The following is a 14,484-nucleotide window of genomic DNA, read 5'->3' on the forward strand; positions in this document are numbered from 1 at the left end:
GCTACGGTGTTACCCATTTAAAATAAAACACGTTAAAACCTTCATTAAAAGGACAAAGGAATTTCATACCTACATGGTAACACATCCATTACTAATACCTCATGGAGTAATTTCAATGCAAAGATGCTCGTTAACAATAATAGTGTGATTTCAGCCAGTGTTTTTCGTTCCCAATACCATCTGAACCAATGTACTGCGACCAGCATGCATCACAAAGCAGGGCATCATCATCTCAGACACCCTGTGCTAATAGAACTTCAAACAAGCAGAAAACCACTGATCCAACTCAGACAGGACCATCTTACTTTCTGATGTGAAGAAATGCTTCCTAACTTTGGGCAGCAAAGAGTCAATTTTCAGATACTGATACTATAAATCTGACATTGTATGTTATTATTCACCAACAAAAATATAGGTTTGATGTGAAACGGTGAGAAAATAGTTTACGAGAGACATGTAAACAGTTGTTAACTAAGGGCTTAAAATATTTTCTACAAAATAAGTATGCTCTTATGTAGTACTTTATACTTTTTTCAATATGCATTTATATTTATAATGCACAACATTTGACATCGCACAGATCTATTAATTCTGCACAGAAATCTCTTGCTGTTCATTTTTTAAAATAATTATACAGGAAGTAAAATAAGTATTGCTAAGTTCCAATAGAGTCTAAGTTATTAAAGTCGTCAATATTCATGAGCTGAAAATACTTGCAGGGGCACTTTCTACCTCATCTAATAGTATAAGTATTATCATGAAAAAAGTTCATCAAGTTTATAAGTGATTAAGGTAGAAAATTAGTGTTCATTCGTAAAAAGATGGGTGGACAATGCATTAAATACCTTCTTTTAGCGAATTTGAGGGGATGGAAGGAAGAATTGCTTTGAGGATTACAGCCTGCCCTAGGTTAAAATTCTTACAAAAATATTGTCTCCACTATCTAAGGATCAATTGTTATTAAGCCATTAACTTCTCTCTTCAATAAACTCCACTTTTACTTATTTACTTAATAATGAAAGAATGCAGAGAGCTCCTTCAATAGCAAAGCTGGTAAATTGAGTGTATAGTGTAGCACCAAACTATACAGACCAAAAACGTCCCAGGTTCAACCCCTATAAATGTTGAGTCAACTGATCTCAATCAGGATCATTATAGTTTTTTGGGATGGCGGGGAAAAAAAGGAATCCTGCATTTGTGTAAACATAAAGAAAAGATAGGATTGGGCCAATTGTGATGCCCTCACAGTCAAATATTCTAATGACACTCACCATCTAGGATCACAAATGAAGAATTGCCACTTTGACAAGATACCGGGGGGAGAAATTTGGTATCGCCCCGTTTGGGGCGCAATTATCGGCTGGGCGCAAATTATCGCCTCCGACTGCAAACTTGGCTTTTATCACCCCTGGAGGTGATTGGAGTGCTAAATCAGGCACTACACACCTCTCTTAAGGCGCTAGCACCCAGGAGCGAGGCACTACCTTAGAGCGCTGGCGAAGCTCATGTGATGTCAGTCAGCAATGGAACACAAACACACTGGCGCTGGCCAGTTCTTAAAGGGGAGGGTCGATCTTGCTTTCCATCCACACCCTGCTCATTGCAGCCTTGAATCTCAGCCTGGAGAGACCTGTACATCAAATCTGCTGGAAAGAACAATGGAGAGGCCCAGGGAAAGAGCTCAGAGTGCAGCCCCCATAGTCTCTTCTAAATCGATGTAAGGAAGATCAAATCAAAATGAACCTGCAAAGTGCTGCTCAGTACCCAATACTCCTTTACACAGCGATCTGTGGGCGCAGGAGATCGTGGCTGCAGTGTTTAGCGCCGCTGCAAAATGTCTGGTCAATTTCGCGAGCGGCGCAAACATCACCGCGCCCAGGCACTAGTTGCTTTGTGCCCCATTAGCGTCCTCTTAGGGCGCTAACGGAGGCGCAAAGCAACCAAATTTTTCCCCCCAGAAGGCTGCTGCACTGGTGGAAATGCATCCATCCCCTCAGAAGGGATGGGGAGAAACTAGGAGAAAGCTGCATACGATGGAAGAAAATAACACCTACAAGTAGCGATATCATGTTGTGGATAGAAGACTTTAGATAGCTGTGACCGTCTTCAAAAGATGCACAGTTGAATCAGAAACAAAATATGAATGCACAGGTCGAGAGAAAATCAAATCAGAATCTTGGACTCAAACTTGATGGTGCTGAAAGAGATAACACTGACAGAAGCCTCCCCCCACCCTCCCTCACACACACAAAATGGTTAGGTATAAAATAAAATTCAAATGAGGCTTTTTTTATTTTATCAAATTTAAAGATGGAACAAAAGCAGATTTGATTTTTTAAACACGTTAGGTTGAATACATTTTTTTTTAATTACTTCAGCTGTTCCACAAACTTTTTTTTAAGTTTCCTTATTTACAGTTTTGTTTTAATAATCTCAAGTCTGTAGTCCATTATATTTTTTTTAAAGAGATCTGATCCTAAAAATGAGAGTGAACAGTATTTTATAAAACTAAGTTTATTGCAATGACTGGGTTCTTCACACATTCAAGCAGTTCTCACATTTGAAAAGAAAACTTGAAAAAACTATTCCAATTTAATACGTGTCATATTCCCACAGTTTGAATGTGACAAAACAGTTGCATGCATTAGAAAATTTAGATTTAAATTTAAAAATCAGCTTAAAAAGATTTGATTCAGTATTTGTCCCTTGTAATAATGTACTTAAATTTCCTATTGTCTTAATAAAAACAATGATCTATTTTGGTAAATATGCCACATTTTAATTTTGAAATCTGCAATCCCATTTTTTAACTTATTGTAATAGTTTCAGACAGATGCAGCCAGATCTAAATTATGCAATTCATTTACATATTCTAGTCGTAGGATACATGCAAATGAAGGTCATTTGCATAATGGATTCCTGTCATTGCTACAGCTCCTTTCTTTGCCTCCTATTCAGCAAGCTTTGATATCACAAACCAAGTTCTTTTTACTGAAAAAGGATTTTATATTGTACAACATGCCTCCGATTTGTAAAGGAAATTCCTTCAGTAACCATCAGAAATTACCTAAGTAAAGCAGGTAGCTATGTTCTAGCTTTTCATTTCTTTCTTTTTCTTTAATTGCAGGAAATAACTTTGCTTTAATGAGGTACTTTATTTAAATTAAGCACCTGAGCCAATTAGTCAGCTCTGACCTTGTCTTACAAAGCAAGAAGGTTACAGAAGAGTAGTATTTAAAAAATTTAAATGTCTCTCCCCCTTTGCCTCATCTTTTCAAATGTTAGGTAAAGCGGTATGCTGATAATTACTTAATCAAATATGACAGAAGGGACTAATTTACTGATTACAATAAAGCCCGAGGGTGTTATGACAAAAATTTCTCTACAACTTCATTCCAGCTTTTATTTAAATAGGCTTTGATTATTTATAACAAAATATCATTGCAACATATTGTAGCAGATGAGACTGTAAAGCGTCGTCTCCCATCAGCTATAGTCCAATAAGCAGCCGATGCTGTTCCTGCTGCTGCTGCGGGCTTCCTTGCGCCAGCACGGCAGTAATGCCAAGCTATTGGTGTGTTTACCCTTTGGGAATGTTAACTGTAATTCTTCAGCTTTTAAAATCAATTAACCCTTATGTTAATTAGTGTCAAGTCTATAGAAAGCCGCCGCAAATGGCAAGAGCTGGCACACTGCCATCCATTCACTGGCAGCGCCACAGCTCTCTTGATAACAGCGGGTATGCTAGGGCCCGTATGTACGTCTGTCAGAACTGTTGAGCCAAGGGAGATTATCCAGACCCCTACAGCAAACACGAAGTCATATCTGAAGGCGCAACTGGCAGGATTACCATGCGCTCCACTGTAAATCCTTCCTCAGAGGACATGTTTCAAGTTGAAAACAAGGATGTGTGCACTGTCTGTGTTTAATCATCTTTTGCTTGGCCGTGCAGAAGCGACTGCGGATACTTTCCCCCCTTCGAAGACAAAAGCCGCCATGCCATCGACTGCCTTTTCGAAAGATGCCAGGAGATGAAAAAACAGTAGCAACGACATGGTGCCAGGGGCAATATGGCCAACTGTCAAAGCATGAGCCAGTGTTTTGTTCGATGTCGACTTGTTTTCTATTCAAGTTCGTTTACAAAAACAGTACCAACAAAAAAAAACAAAGGAACTATTTTGGAGTAACGCTTTCTATCCGATGCCATGGGGAATGACAGTGAACCAAGCGTACATGTCTGCATGGTACTGCCACTTGACAGAGAAAAAACAAGGAATTGTGCAAAAATTATGCCTTGCACTTTACAAAAATGGGAATAAAGGCAATTTTGGTGCTCACATACTTACTGACAGGACATTGGAGATTTACTGTTTAATCTGGAGCGTGTTTTTAACCATCAATTGACCCAGGTACACAAGGAAAATAAAAATCATACTCTTGCAGCAGGCAGGCAGCCTGAGATTTATCTGCATTCAGTGCTATCACCAGGGAGATGAATGGGCCGATCTGTAGCCTTTTACAAGATCCACTATGGGAATGAAGGAGGAGGGATGCCACAGAGACGTGTACAAACTTGAAGTGAGAAGGTTTAAAGGTGCTACTTGGATAAATCCTGCAGTACATTGAATGGGAAAATGAAATCTTTCCCTCTATATGGGAGGGAGTGCCTTTTACTTACGGTGGAAGTGTTGCCGTGGATCCCGAAAGGTGTTCAGTTGGCATCGCACGCAGCGTTACCGACGAGAGCTGAAAACAAAAGGGACAAAAAGTACAAAAGGAATTTTGAAAATAATTACACATGGATTTTACAAAACAACATGAAACAGCAGCAATGTAATGGATATACTTCTGCAACTTCCTCAAGTGCCACACATATGATGCAAACTGTATACACTGCCGAATCAACCTGCTGGTGATGGATTTTAACCTGGCATCTTCTGGGCAATTTATAATGAGTTCTGGAATTATCTTTTAATGTAAATTCTCATTTTGAAGTATGTACTTTTGCATGTAAACGGAGGAGGTTTTTGTTAACAAGGCGTTTGTGCTGTGGAAAGAATCTACGAGCGTTTGGCTGGAATACAATGGCAGTGGCGCCTGTGAAAACCGACGTTCAGGGGAAAAAAGCTCTCTGCAGAGGGATAACGTTAAATGGGTCACGGGCTCTACCAGCTGCTAGGTTCCATACGCCGCAATCAAAGTGAATGTTCTAAAATTATTACAGTCAAACAGTCATGTGGTGGCAGTTAACGTCCCCAGTGTTTAATCATCTTACAGTAGAATGGTTTTATGCATATTTCATTTGCATATCATTAAGCTGGTTAAGCATGGGGTATTCAGAGTGGGATGAATACAATGCGAGTCTCATATGATCCATATCAGAGAAGCTGGTCTGCTCAATGGACTGTCTGCTTTTTTTTCCCCTTTTAATCCGCTGACTTTGTTACATCTCAAACACGGCGGCTGGAAATCATTGTGGATTCCTAATTTTATTACACCAGCAATTTAAAAAAATTATATTCAAAATGATACGACAAAGGAGGTTTAAGGGAACATGGATCCCACTAATACGGAAATGTTGCTCTGCAGGGAAGCGGTGTTAATTCCTTAATTTCTGTGAAAATGGAAACTTTTTTATAATTAAAAAAGAGAATGTCAGAAGTGAAGATTAAGTGAAATCGTGGATCATTACCTTCCAACGTTTGTTTGCCTAAAAGTAAGAGAGCACATGCGTCAACTATTTCTGCACAAATTAGCGTGCATCTGATTTTGATAGCCACTATTAAACCATTAATGTGATTAATCAATTATTTCAGTCTGAAAGCCTATTATGCGTACACGGCAGATACAGTGGGGTCTTTGTCACTTTCATACATGAATAACATAGTAATCGCAGGCCTTTGTGTATCTTCTCAATGGTTTAATTCATTCACCCCAACATTGCCTAGTTCTGGCAGATAATCAAAATTACTTCCTGGGAAAACTAAAAAGACAATTAAGCATGGAAATCTGTTGCTGATGTACAACACATGAATTCATTTGGAAATTAGGCTACTTTGTTCCTTCCTTCGCTCTCGCTTTTGATTCCAATATTAATATTCAAATGAGGTACGTCGTGACTCTACTGTACAATTAGCTAGTGAAAAAAGCCAGACACTGCTGACGGCGACATTTTGTGCAGTGAACATGCAGATGTCGCTGTTGTTCTTTACATGGGTATAATGATATGCAAAATAGTGAGAATCACTTGGATACAAAATAATTTAAATTTTATTGCAAGAAGTCTCTGCTTTTTCTTCTGGAGGAATGCCTTCGTAAATGTAGCTCGAATCAAATGGTGCTGGAATTTTGGAGCGTTTGCCATGGAATTATAAACATAATGACATAAATGTGCATGCAGTCATCTATTATAGTCCTGAATAGTACCAATTCAACTGCCTGTGAATGGATTTATCAATATGGATATCCTTTTTCCAATACTGAATATTTGATCTACTTTACATACATAACTGAATTACAGAAAAATCTTTCCAACGGTTTTCACTAATTTACCCAACGGATAATATCACTCAGTCACTGATGACTAACACCGTTGGTATTCAGGGCACCACTTTTCACTGCTGTTGGTAAGATGGTACTTATTTATATGCATGCACTGACTTTGCGTCTTTGTAGACTGTCAAATTCTGTGCAAATGAAAAGTTAGCACTTGAAACCTTAATGACATCTACTTTCGTTAGCATTGAATAATATTTGGAATGCTTCCTATTAATACAAAAAAGACTTGCATATTTAATGAATGGTTTTTCAACAGGAGCAATCTGTAAGTGTATTTGATGATGGCGTTTTTGTGCCATGAGAAACAGCTTCTAAACGTATTTTTATGCAAGTATATTGTTGCCAATCTATAATTCAGAGTACTATTCACTATTAACACGGAATAAATGGAAGTGATTTTATCGTCAAAATGTTTTTAGTAGGAATTTTTTTTTTTTTTAAAGTGGTGTAACAAATACAAATATTAGACACAACATACAGTAGATCCCCCTTTGGGTTCAAAATGTATTACAAGAAATGTTTTATGTGGATTCCCTAATAATGACGAGATATAACCAAAGTAAATTACATCAGAGTCTTCCGGAAGAATAGTATGATCCTCACTGTATCAACCTTTGTTTAAAAAGAGCCGTCAAAGCCCTGAGAAAAACACAAGGTCTTAAACTATTACAAGTTATTACAGTCTGAATCAAGCAAATTAGCTTAATAAAATTGCTATGTTTCCCCAACACAATATGGGAAATAGTGGTGGCATAACAATTATGGGTACTGTGCTGTTAAATTCTGTTACATAAATAGCCTTTTTCTCATTAAAAAATTCATAGTAAATTTTCAGTGAGCACAGTATTTTGAAATGCAATTGAAATTTCCTGAAATGTAATTGGTTTCATACTGTACATACTTTTCCTAAACAATAGAAATGATGCAGCATAGTGTAAAGAAAGTGACTCATTTGCAAACATGGTGAAAACTCAGTATTCAATTAATAAACAGAAAATGCTGGAAATACACAGATCAGTCATCAGCCAATAAAACAAAAAATCCAAGTTAACATTTCGGGATTAACTGATAACTTAAGAATGGTTATAATGTAAATTTGAACTTATCTTTTCTCCCGCTGACTGATCTGCTGTACATTTTCAGCATTGCAGTTTTTTTCTTGTTATAAGTATTCACTTAGTACATTATGGCTAAAATAATTCAGTTGACAGGAATGAACAAAAATTCTCCGGAAGGGGAAAGAGAACAATTATCCTGCTGGGCAATGGTATCTTAGTCAGTTTTCCTGCGGTGTTAGATGCATCAAAGTTTTATGACATCATTGCACAGGTACAATTTTCTTTTTAAATAAGTGTTAATTTCTGAATATTAACCAAGATCAGGTTTCCAAAATGAGCCATAGATCAGTTCCCACCAAAGAGACATTTCTGCATACAAAAAAACTGTTAATGAGCACATTTGTCTGCAGTACAACAATCAGCAGCCATGCATTTCACTTCAGACAACGACGTTTCTTTTTGTTAAGTGGTACGTTCTTAAAGTTTTTAAAACCTATAAAGAACAGCCCATGAGTAATTGGTCTGTTCTTTATGGGTGTTACACAATTCTATTCATAACAAAAATCAATAAAAGATATATTTGCAAAAACATGGAATGCCCCGTCAATGTCATCGGTGGCATCAGATGATGGGATTTCTGCAGATGCTGGAAATCTGAAATAAAAACAGAAAATGCTGGAGATACTCAGCAGGTCAGGCAGCATCTGTGAAGAGAGAAACTCTTACTAATATTGTTTAATTCCAGAATTTCACAATAATTTGAGTACAGGTGCCACTCCTTGAAGGACAAAAGATTAAAACTTGGTGATAAATCGCAGGTCATAGTTAAAACTCCATTGAAGGGGACCTACAAAGTATACTTACCCATACATGCATCCCTTGCAATTAAATTTTTGAATGCATTAATTATTTTAATAATCGTATTTATGCAGTTTCACCATGCAGTTTGTTTCGGGCAAAAGTAGGAAAAGAGTAACTTTTTGCAGCACATCCACTCCATAGCTCTGGTATCAATGAGATTGATATGTTTAAAGAGTGACTGTAGGTGTCGTTTTTCCCCATGGTCTCTAAGCATTTAGTATTTGAATAAATACCTGGTAGAGATGAAGAAAAGACCTGCAATTGATCTTTGAGCAACCCAATGCTTTTGACTTCAGTACGATGAAGCAGAAGTGCTGCCCTTGGTTATTACAGCACATCTACTGTATCCAGTCATTCCTGGATATTTCAATCTTAGTATTAAAGGGCAGGAGGGAGAACGCAAACGTCATTTCTTCCTGTTCATTGACGTCCAAAAGTTATGCATCTTTAAGATTAAACTCCCAAGTGACAAAAAAGGTGTGTGCACATGTGGTGGGAGAATGGTTAGGGATGCATTACATTAAATAGATAAAAATGCATTACACAGCATGGCACCAAGCCTCATGTTTGATCGGCATTCATCAATTTTATCAGGCAATAGGAAATTATAAATTATTTTAGCATCCCTGGTCTAGAAAGGACAGTAAAAATACATATATAGGTAGATATAGAAATATAGATTATAGATAGATTGGGTCTGACTTAGCTGTGCTATCCCCACAGACCAAGAATGAACTAATAAAACCAATAGTCACTGTCCAAGGCGACGTGGACAAATGATGTTGCATAAACTTGGCTTATATTCCCTCGAGTGTATAGGAGACTGAGGGGCAATCTGATTGCGGTGTTTAAAATGTTAAAAGGATTTGATAGAGTAGATACAGAGAAACTATTTCTTCTGTGGGGAAATCAAAAAACAAGGGGACATCATAAAATTAAAGCTAGGCCATTCAGGAGCACAATCAGGAAGCACTTTTTCACATGAAGGGTAGTAGAAATTTGGAACTCTCGCCCCCCAAAAGGCTGTGGACGCTAGGAAAACAGGACGCTAGGAATAGTGGAGCTTTCAAGACAGGTTTTTGTTAGGTAAGGATGCTAAGGGAATTTGGAGCAAAGGCGGGAAAATGGAGTTGAGGTGCAGATCAGCCACTGAATGGCAGAGCAAGCCCAAAGGGCTGAATGACCTACTCCTGTTCCTAATTTTCCTATGTTCCCATGTGGACAAAGTACAGAGCAGAGAGAAGGGGAGGAGAATCAAGTCCAATTGCTAAATTCGACTTACAGGCCACAGGAACCTGGAAAATATATACATCATGTTGGTCTTTCAGATCTCCTGCTAGCTGGAGCAGTCCTCGTCTTCCACAATCCCAGGTCTACTGGCAGTAGCAGCACTTCAGGCCCACATACCCAGTGGCAGCACCAGCTCGGACACGGAATATAGTGCTGGCAATAGTTTCAGCAATAACTTCCCTCCAGGTCTGTGACCCTAGGCTGACACTGACAGCAGATCCTATCTGGATCTCATACAATTCAACATCATCAGCTGTATGGAGGGAGGTATACCGTGGTGTTCCCAGGGTTCAGTACTAGGAGCACTGCGGTTATTGATATATATTAATGACTTGGACTTGAGGGTACAGGGCACAATTTCCAAATTTGCAGATGACATGAAACTTGTAAGTGTCGTAAACAGCGAGGAAGATAATAATAGACTGCAAGAGGACATAGGCAGGCTGGTGGAATAGGCGGACACATGGCAGAGCAGAAAAGTGTGATGTGATACATTTTGGTAGGAAGAATGTGGAGAGACAATACAAGCTAAATGTTACAATTTTAAAGTAGGTGCAAGAACAGAGAGACCTGGGGGTGTTTGTGCACAAATCTTTGAAGGTGGCAGGGCCGGCTTTATAAATAGAGGCACAGAGTACAAAAGCCAGGAAGTTATGCTAAACCTTTATAAAACACTAATCTCGGTCCCAGCTAGAGTATTCTGGGCACCACACTTTGGGAAGGATGTGAAGGCTTTGGAGAGGGTACAGAAGAGATGGTTCTAGGGATGAGGGATTACAGTTACGTGGATACACTAAAGAAGCTGGGATTGTTCTCCTTGGAGTAGAGAAGGCGAAGAGGAGATTTGATAGAAGTGTTTAAAATCATGAAGGGCTTTGATAGAGTAAATAAAGAGAAACTGTTTCCAATGGCTGAAGGGTCGTTAACCAGAGAGCACACATTTAAGGTGATTGGCAGAAGAACCAGAGGCAACATGAGGGAAAACTTTTTTACGCAACGAGTGGTTAGGATTTGGAATGCGCTGCCTGATAGGGGGGTGGAAACAGATTCAATAGTAGCCTTCAAAAGGGAATTGGATAAATACTTGGAGGAGAAAAAATTGCAGGGATATGGGGAAAGAGTGGGACTAACGGGATTGCTCTTCGAAAGAGCCAGCACAGACTCAAATGAATTAAGCAAGAACAAATGAATGGATCTTAAGGGTTAAGGCTTGTAGGTTCATTGCCTCTTGTCTCTGTATCAAACAGAATTGCACCTTCTGCAGTGCTGCCATATTTTAAATATTTTATATTCTTGTATTGCTTATATAAAAACAAAATATCTGATTTTAAAACAAGTAATTAGTGAACAGAGTATTGATTCTTTATTTAAAAAAGGAAAAATAATTGATTCATTCAGTTAACTCCAGGAAGCGTTATATGTAATTAAATATTAAACACACAGTGGAGTAAAAATAATGGAGGTAAAATAACAATAGATCTTTAAATTAGAAAACCCACCAGCACCAACGCTGATCATAGTGACAGTGGTTCAGCAAATTTGCAATTGCCATTGATTTTAAAGCGGGACGGTACTATAAAAAGAGAGCTGTTAGTTGGAGAGGGAAATGGCAGAGCAGCACAAAAATCCCAGGAAATTATGGAGTGCGAAAGTAATAGCGTGAGTCACTTACACCATAATTTCCTGGGACTTCTGTGCCAAAAATCAGCTTTTATCAATGACATTGACTATGAGATCATTTGTCACCAGCAAAGAACAATTTTTTTTTAGGATCTTGTCTAATTTGGTCATGCATGACATTACGATGCATCATTACTGGAGCCAAGTTGTTGCTTTAAATGTGTCATATTAGAAGTAGTTAGGCTAAAAAGCATAAATAGGTTATTAGACAGCATGGAGTCAATTACAACCGCCCCCTCCACCCGGGAGAGGTTAAAAGGGGCCGAGTCCAAACCGTTCCCGCCCGACGACATTTTATCTGCCAGCTTTGAAGTCGGCTAGGCTCCCTCTGCAGGCACACGGTGCCTAATTTAAGTATCAATGTTGCAGTCCGATGGCTTCATCAGCACTTCAACATGATTTTTATGATGACTTGAGAGAAAGTCCCCCTTCAAACCTGCCAGACAAACCTGCCGGGATGTAGTAGAGTGGTGGCCAGAATAAGCAGTAGTTTTCATTCTTCGGTCAGATTTCTTGGGGGCCAGGTGGAGCAGGAGTTCTACTACGGGCCCTGGAAAGAATCCTCAGGCCTCTCCCTCCACATACAAACATCTATTTGTGAACCAATGTTCCCTGTAAGCTGCACTTTGTTCTGTGCGGCCTGTTTCTTTTAATGCGCGGTCGCTTTAAATTTCTGCGCGTGTGCGGTATTTACAATGAAAAAGCCGGCAAGCAACCTGCGCGGGACTTTTCAGATGACTGCGCAGCCGTGCGCACAGTTTAGCGGGAACATAGTTGGGAACCCCGCCCCAGCACTTAACTTATGCCGGGAACCGTTCTCTTGGATTGCAGGCAGTAGCCAGCTCCTGCCCCAATTCCCACTCCTGCCTTGATGTCATTCCCACCGAATTCGGGCGGGGGTCCGATTTCAAATATTATCCGGCCGTAAAAATCGCTTCCTTCAGGACTTCCAGATGAAGAATGAGCTTCGGGCCTCCTACACAGTCTTCCTGTTAAAATCTCCTCCTACAGGTTGAGCGTCCAAAATCCGTAATATTCCGGAATCCGGGACGATTGGTGACAGGGTCGGCCAGAATCCGTAAAATGTTCTGGAATCCGGACACCCTGAGGGAGGCTTACCAAAAACCGGAAATATCGCAACATGGGCCCAGGCATTTCTGGACTCGGAACGTGTTTCTGATGTCCAAAGTCCGGAAATATCGCAACCTGGGCTCGGGCGTTTCCGGACTTTGGACATCAGAAACACGTACCGAAGTCTGGAAAAACATGAAAACTGGCTCGGCCTCGGTCCCGAGGCTGCCGGATTCGGGACGCTCAACTTGTATGCGGTTTTTGAAATAAGCTTTAAGGACTGCTGGCAGCAGGACCATTGTACTGCTGCGCGCACATTCTGCCGTGCATGGTTTGGGAGGGTGTTAATGAGAGCAGCGCCATCAGAGATACCAGCTCGTGCGTCAATTCATGGTTAAACGCCAATTGACGTCACGAGCTGGCTCATCTAAATATGTGAAGCGAGTGCAGGCAATGTTGCCGACCTGCCCAAAATGGCAGCCGCCGCGTTCCGCGCCAGAAGCTGGCAAATGCAAGGCGGCCACCATTTTTTCTTCCAAACCGGCAATAAGCCGACGCAAACGGTTCCAATTTCCCAGCCAGAATCTTTCATTGAAAACTCCAGTTTTTGAAATATGTTTTGAAGTGATACTGAGAGTATTTGATGATAATCCATGTCTAGGGTCATGTAGAGAGACCCTAAACACGTTTACCGAGGGGTCCAATGAGAAAGATGCAATAAAATGTAAAGAAACCAGTACAAGGTAAGTTTAGATTTTTGCTTTTGTACTGGTTTCTTTATATTTTATTGGAGTAGTGGCCACAATGCTGAAATAAAAGCCACCACAAAGCAAACTTTCCAATCCAACTTTATCCATATATATGCATCCAATATTACATTTAAAAAATCAACTAAGCCCCCTCGTGCATTCCCTTATTGAATGTCTGGCGTTTGCCTTTGCCTATCCTAGTGCTGTTACACAGTGTGACCCCAGTGGCTGCAGCATGGCTGGTGGAAGGCTGCTGACTTTCAGTGGGGGAGACTGCAGATGGCCTTGCAGGACGACCTTGTTTTCTTGTTCAACCATTGGCTGGGCAGGCTGGATTTCTTGGGTGCCTGAAATGAGGAAGGCACAAGGATAGGGTTGTGGTGTAGGATTGTGGTGAGGGGAGGGAGGTAAAGCAAGAGGTGCATGCTTACACCATGTGCAGCTTGTAAATCTGAAGAGAATGTACGATGAGGGGGAAAGTGGGATGTGAGGCGGAGGACAACATATGAGGATACCAGCATCTTGTATTCTTTCAACCCTGCCGCTGGCCAAGGGCTCAGCCATGCCCCGTCTCCTCCAAGGGGGTGAGGTGAAGCCAGGAATGTGAGGTGTGCCTCGTGTTTAATAGAGATTGTTGCTAGGTGAAGTGATGGGGAGGGGGGATCGCGCATTGAGCAGTTTGAGGCTAGTAGTGAAGTTGGTAGGAAATAGCTTTTGAAGATGCATTCACTGACATTGACCACTCGTCTGAGGTCATGAAACTTCTTTGGGCACTGGAGCCAGGTCCTGGGGGGCGACACTGCTGGCAGTGACTGCTTCGGTGATCTGGTCCCACATCCTTCTTTCTGGAGGGCCTCCTGGCCCCTGTAGGTAGAGGTCCTCTTTTCCAGTGTTGACCTCCTGCATAAAGCTAGAGTGCTGCATCCCAGACCGTGGGTGCCCCTTCCCCGGCCTGTTGAGCCATTTGTGTTAGTGCTGGAGATCTTTTACCATTTTTGATCAAAGAGAAGGCAACTCACCTTTAGGAGGTGCAGACTGTCTAGTTTTTCTTTTATTCGTTTCTGAGATGTGGGCATCACTGGCAAGGCCAGCATTTATTGCGCATCCCAAATTTCCCTCGAGAAGGTGGTGGTGAGCCGCCTACTTGAACCATTCCAGTCCATGTGGTGAAGGTACTCCTACAGTGCTGTTAGGGAGAGTTCCAGGATTTTGACCCA

General features: G+C 40.6%; 1 protein-coding gene across 1 annotated transcript in view; it reads right to left on the bottom strand.

Moving 5' to 3' along the window:
* Window positions 1-14,484, bottom strand: part of pmfbp1 (polyamine modulated factor 1 binding protein 1) — an 840,874-nt gene that overhangs the window by 653,293 nt on the left and 173,097 nt on the right. The window contains 1 exon segment of the mRNA XM_085991731.1: window positions 4,679-4,746. Coding sequence (XP_085847857.1) covers window positions 4,679-4,746 — 68 coding nt within the window.

This window comes from Somniosus microcephalus, chromosome 6 (genome assembly GCF_052327205.1).
Source record: "Somniosus microcephalus isolate GS21.2 chromosome 6, FLI_Smic_1.0, whole genome shotgun sequence".
Taxonomy (NCBI): domain Eukaryota; kingdom Metazoa; phylum Chordata; class Chondrichthyes; order Squaliformes; family Somniosidae; genus Somniosus; species Somniosus microcephalus.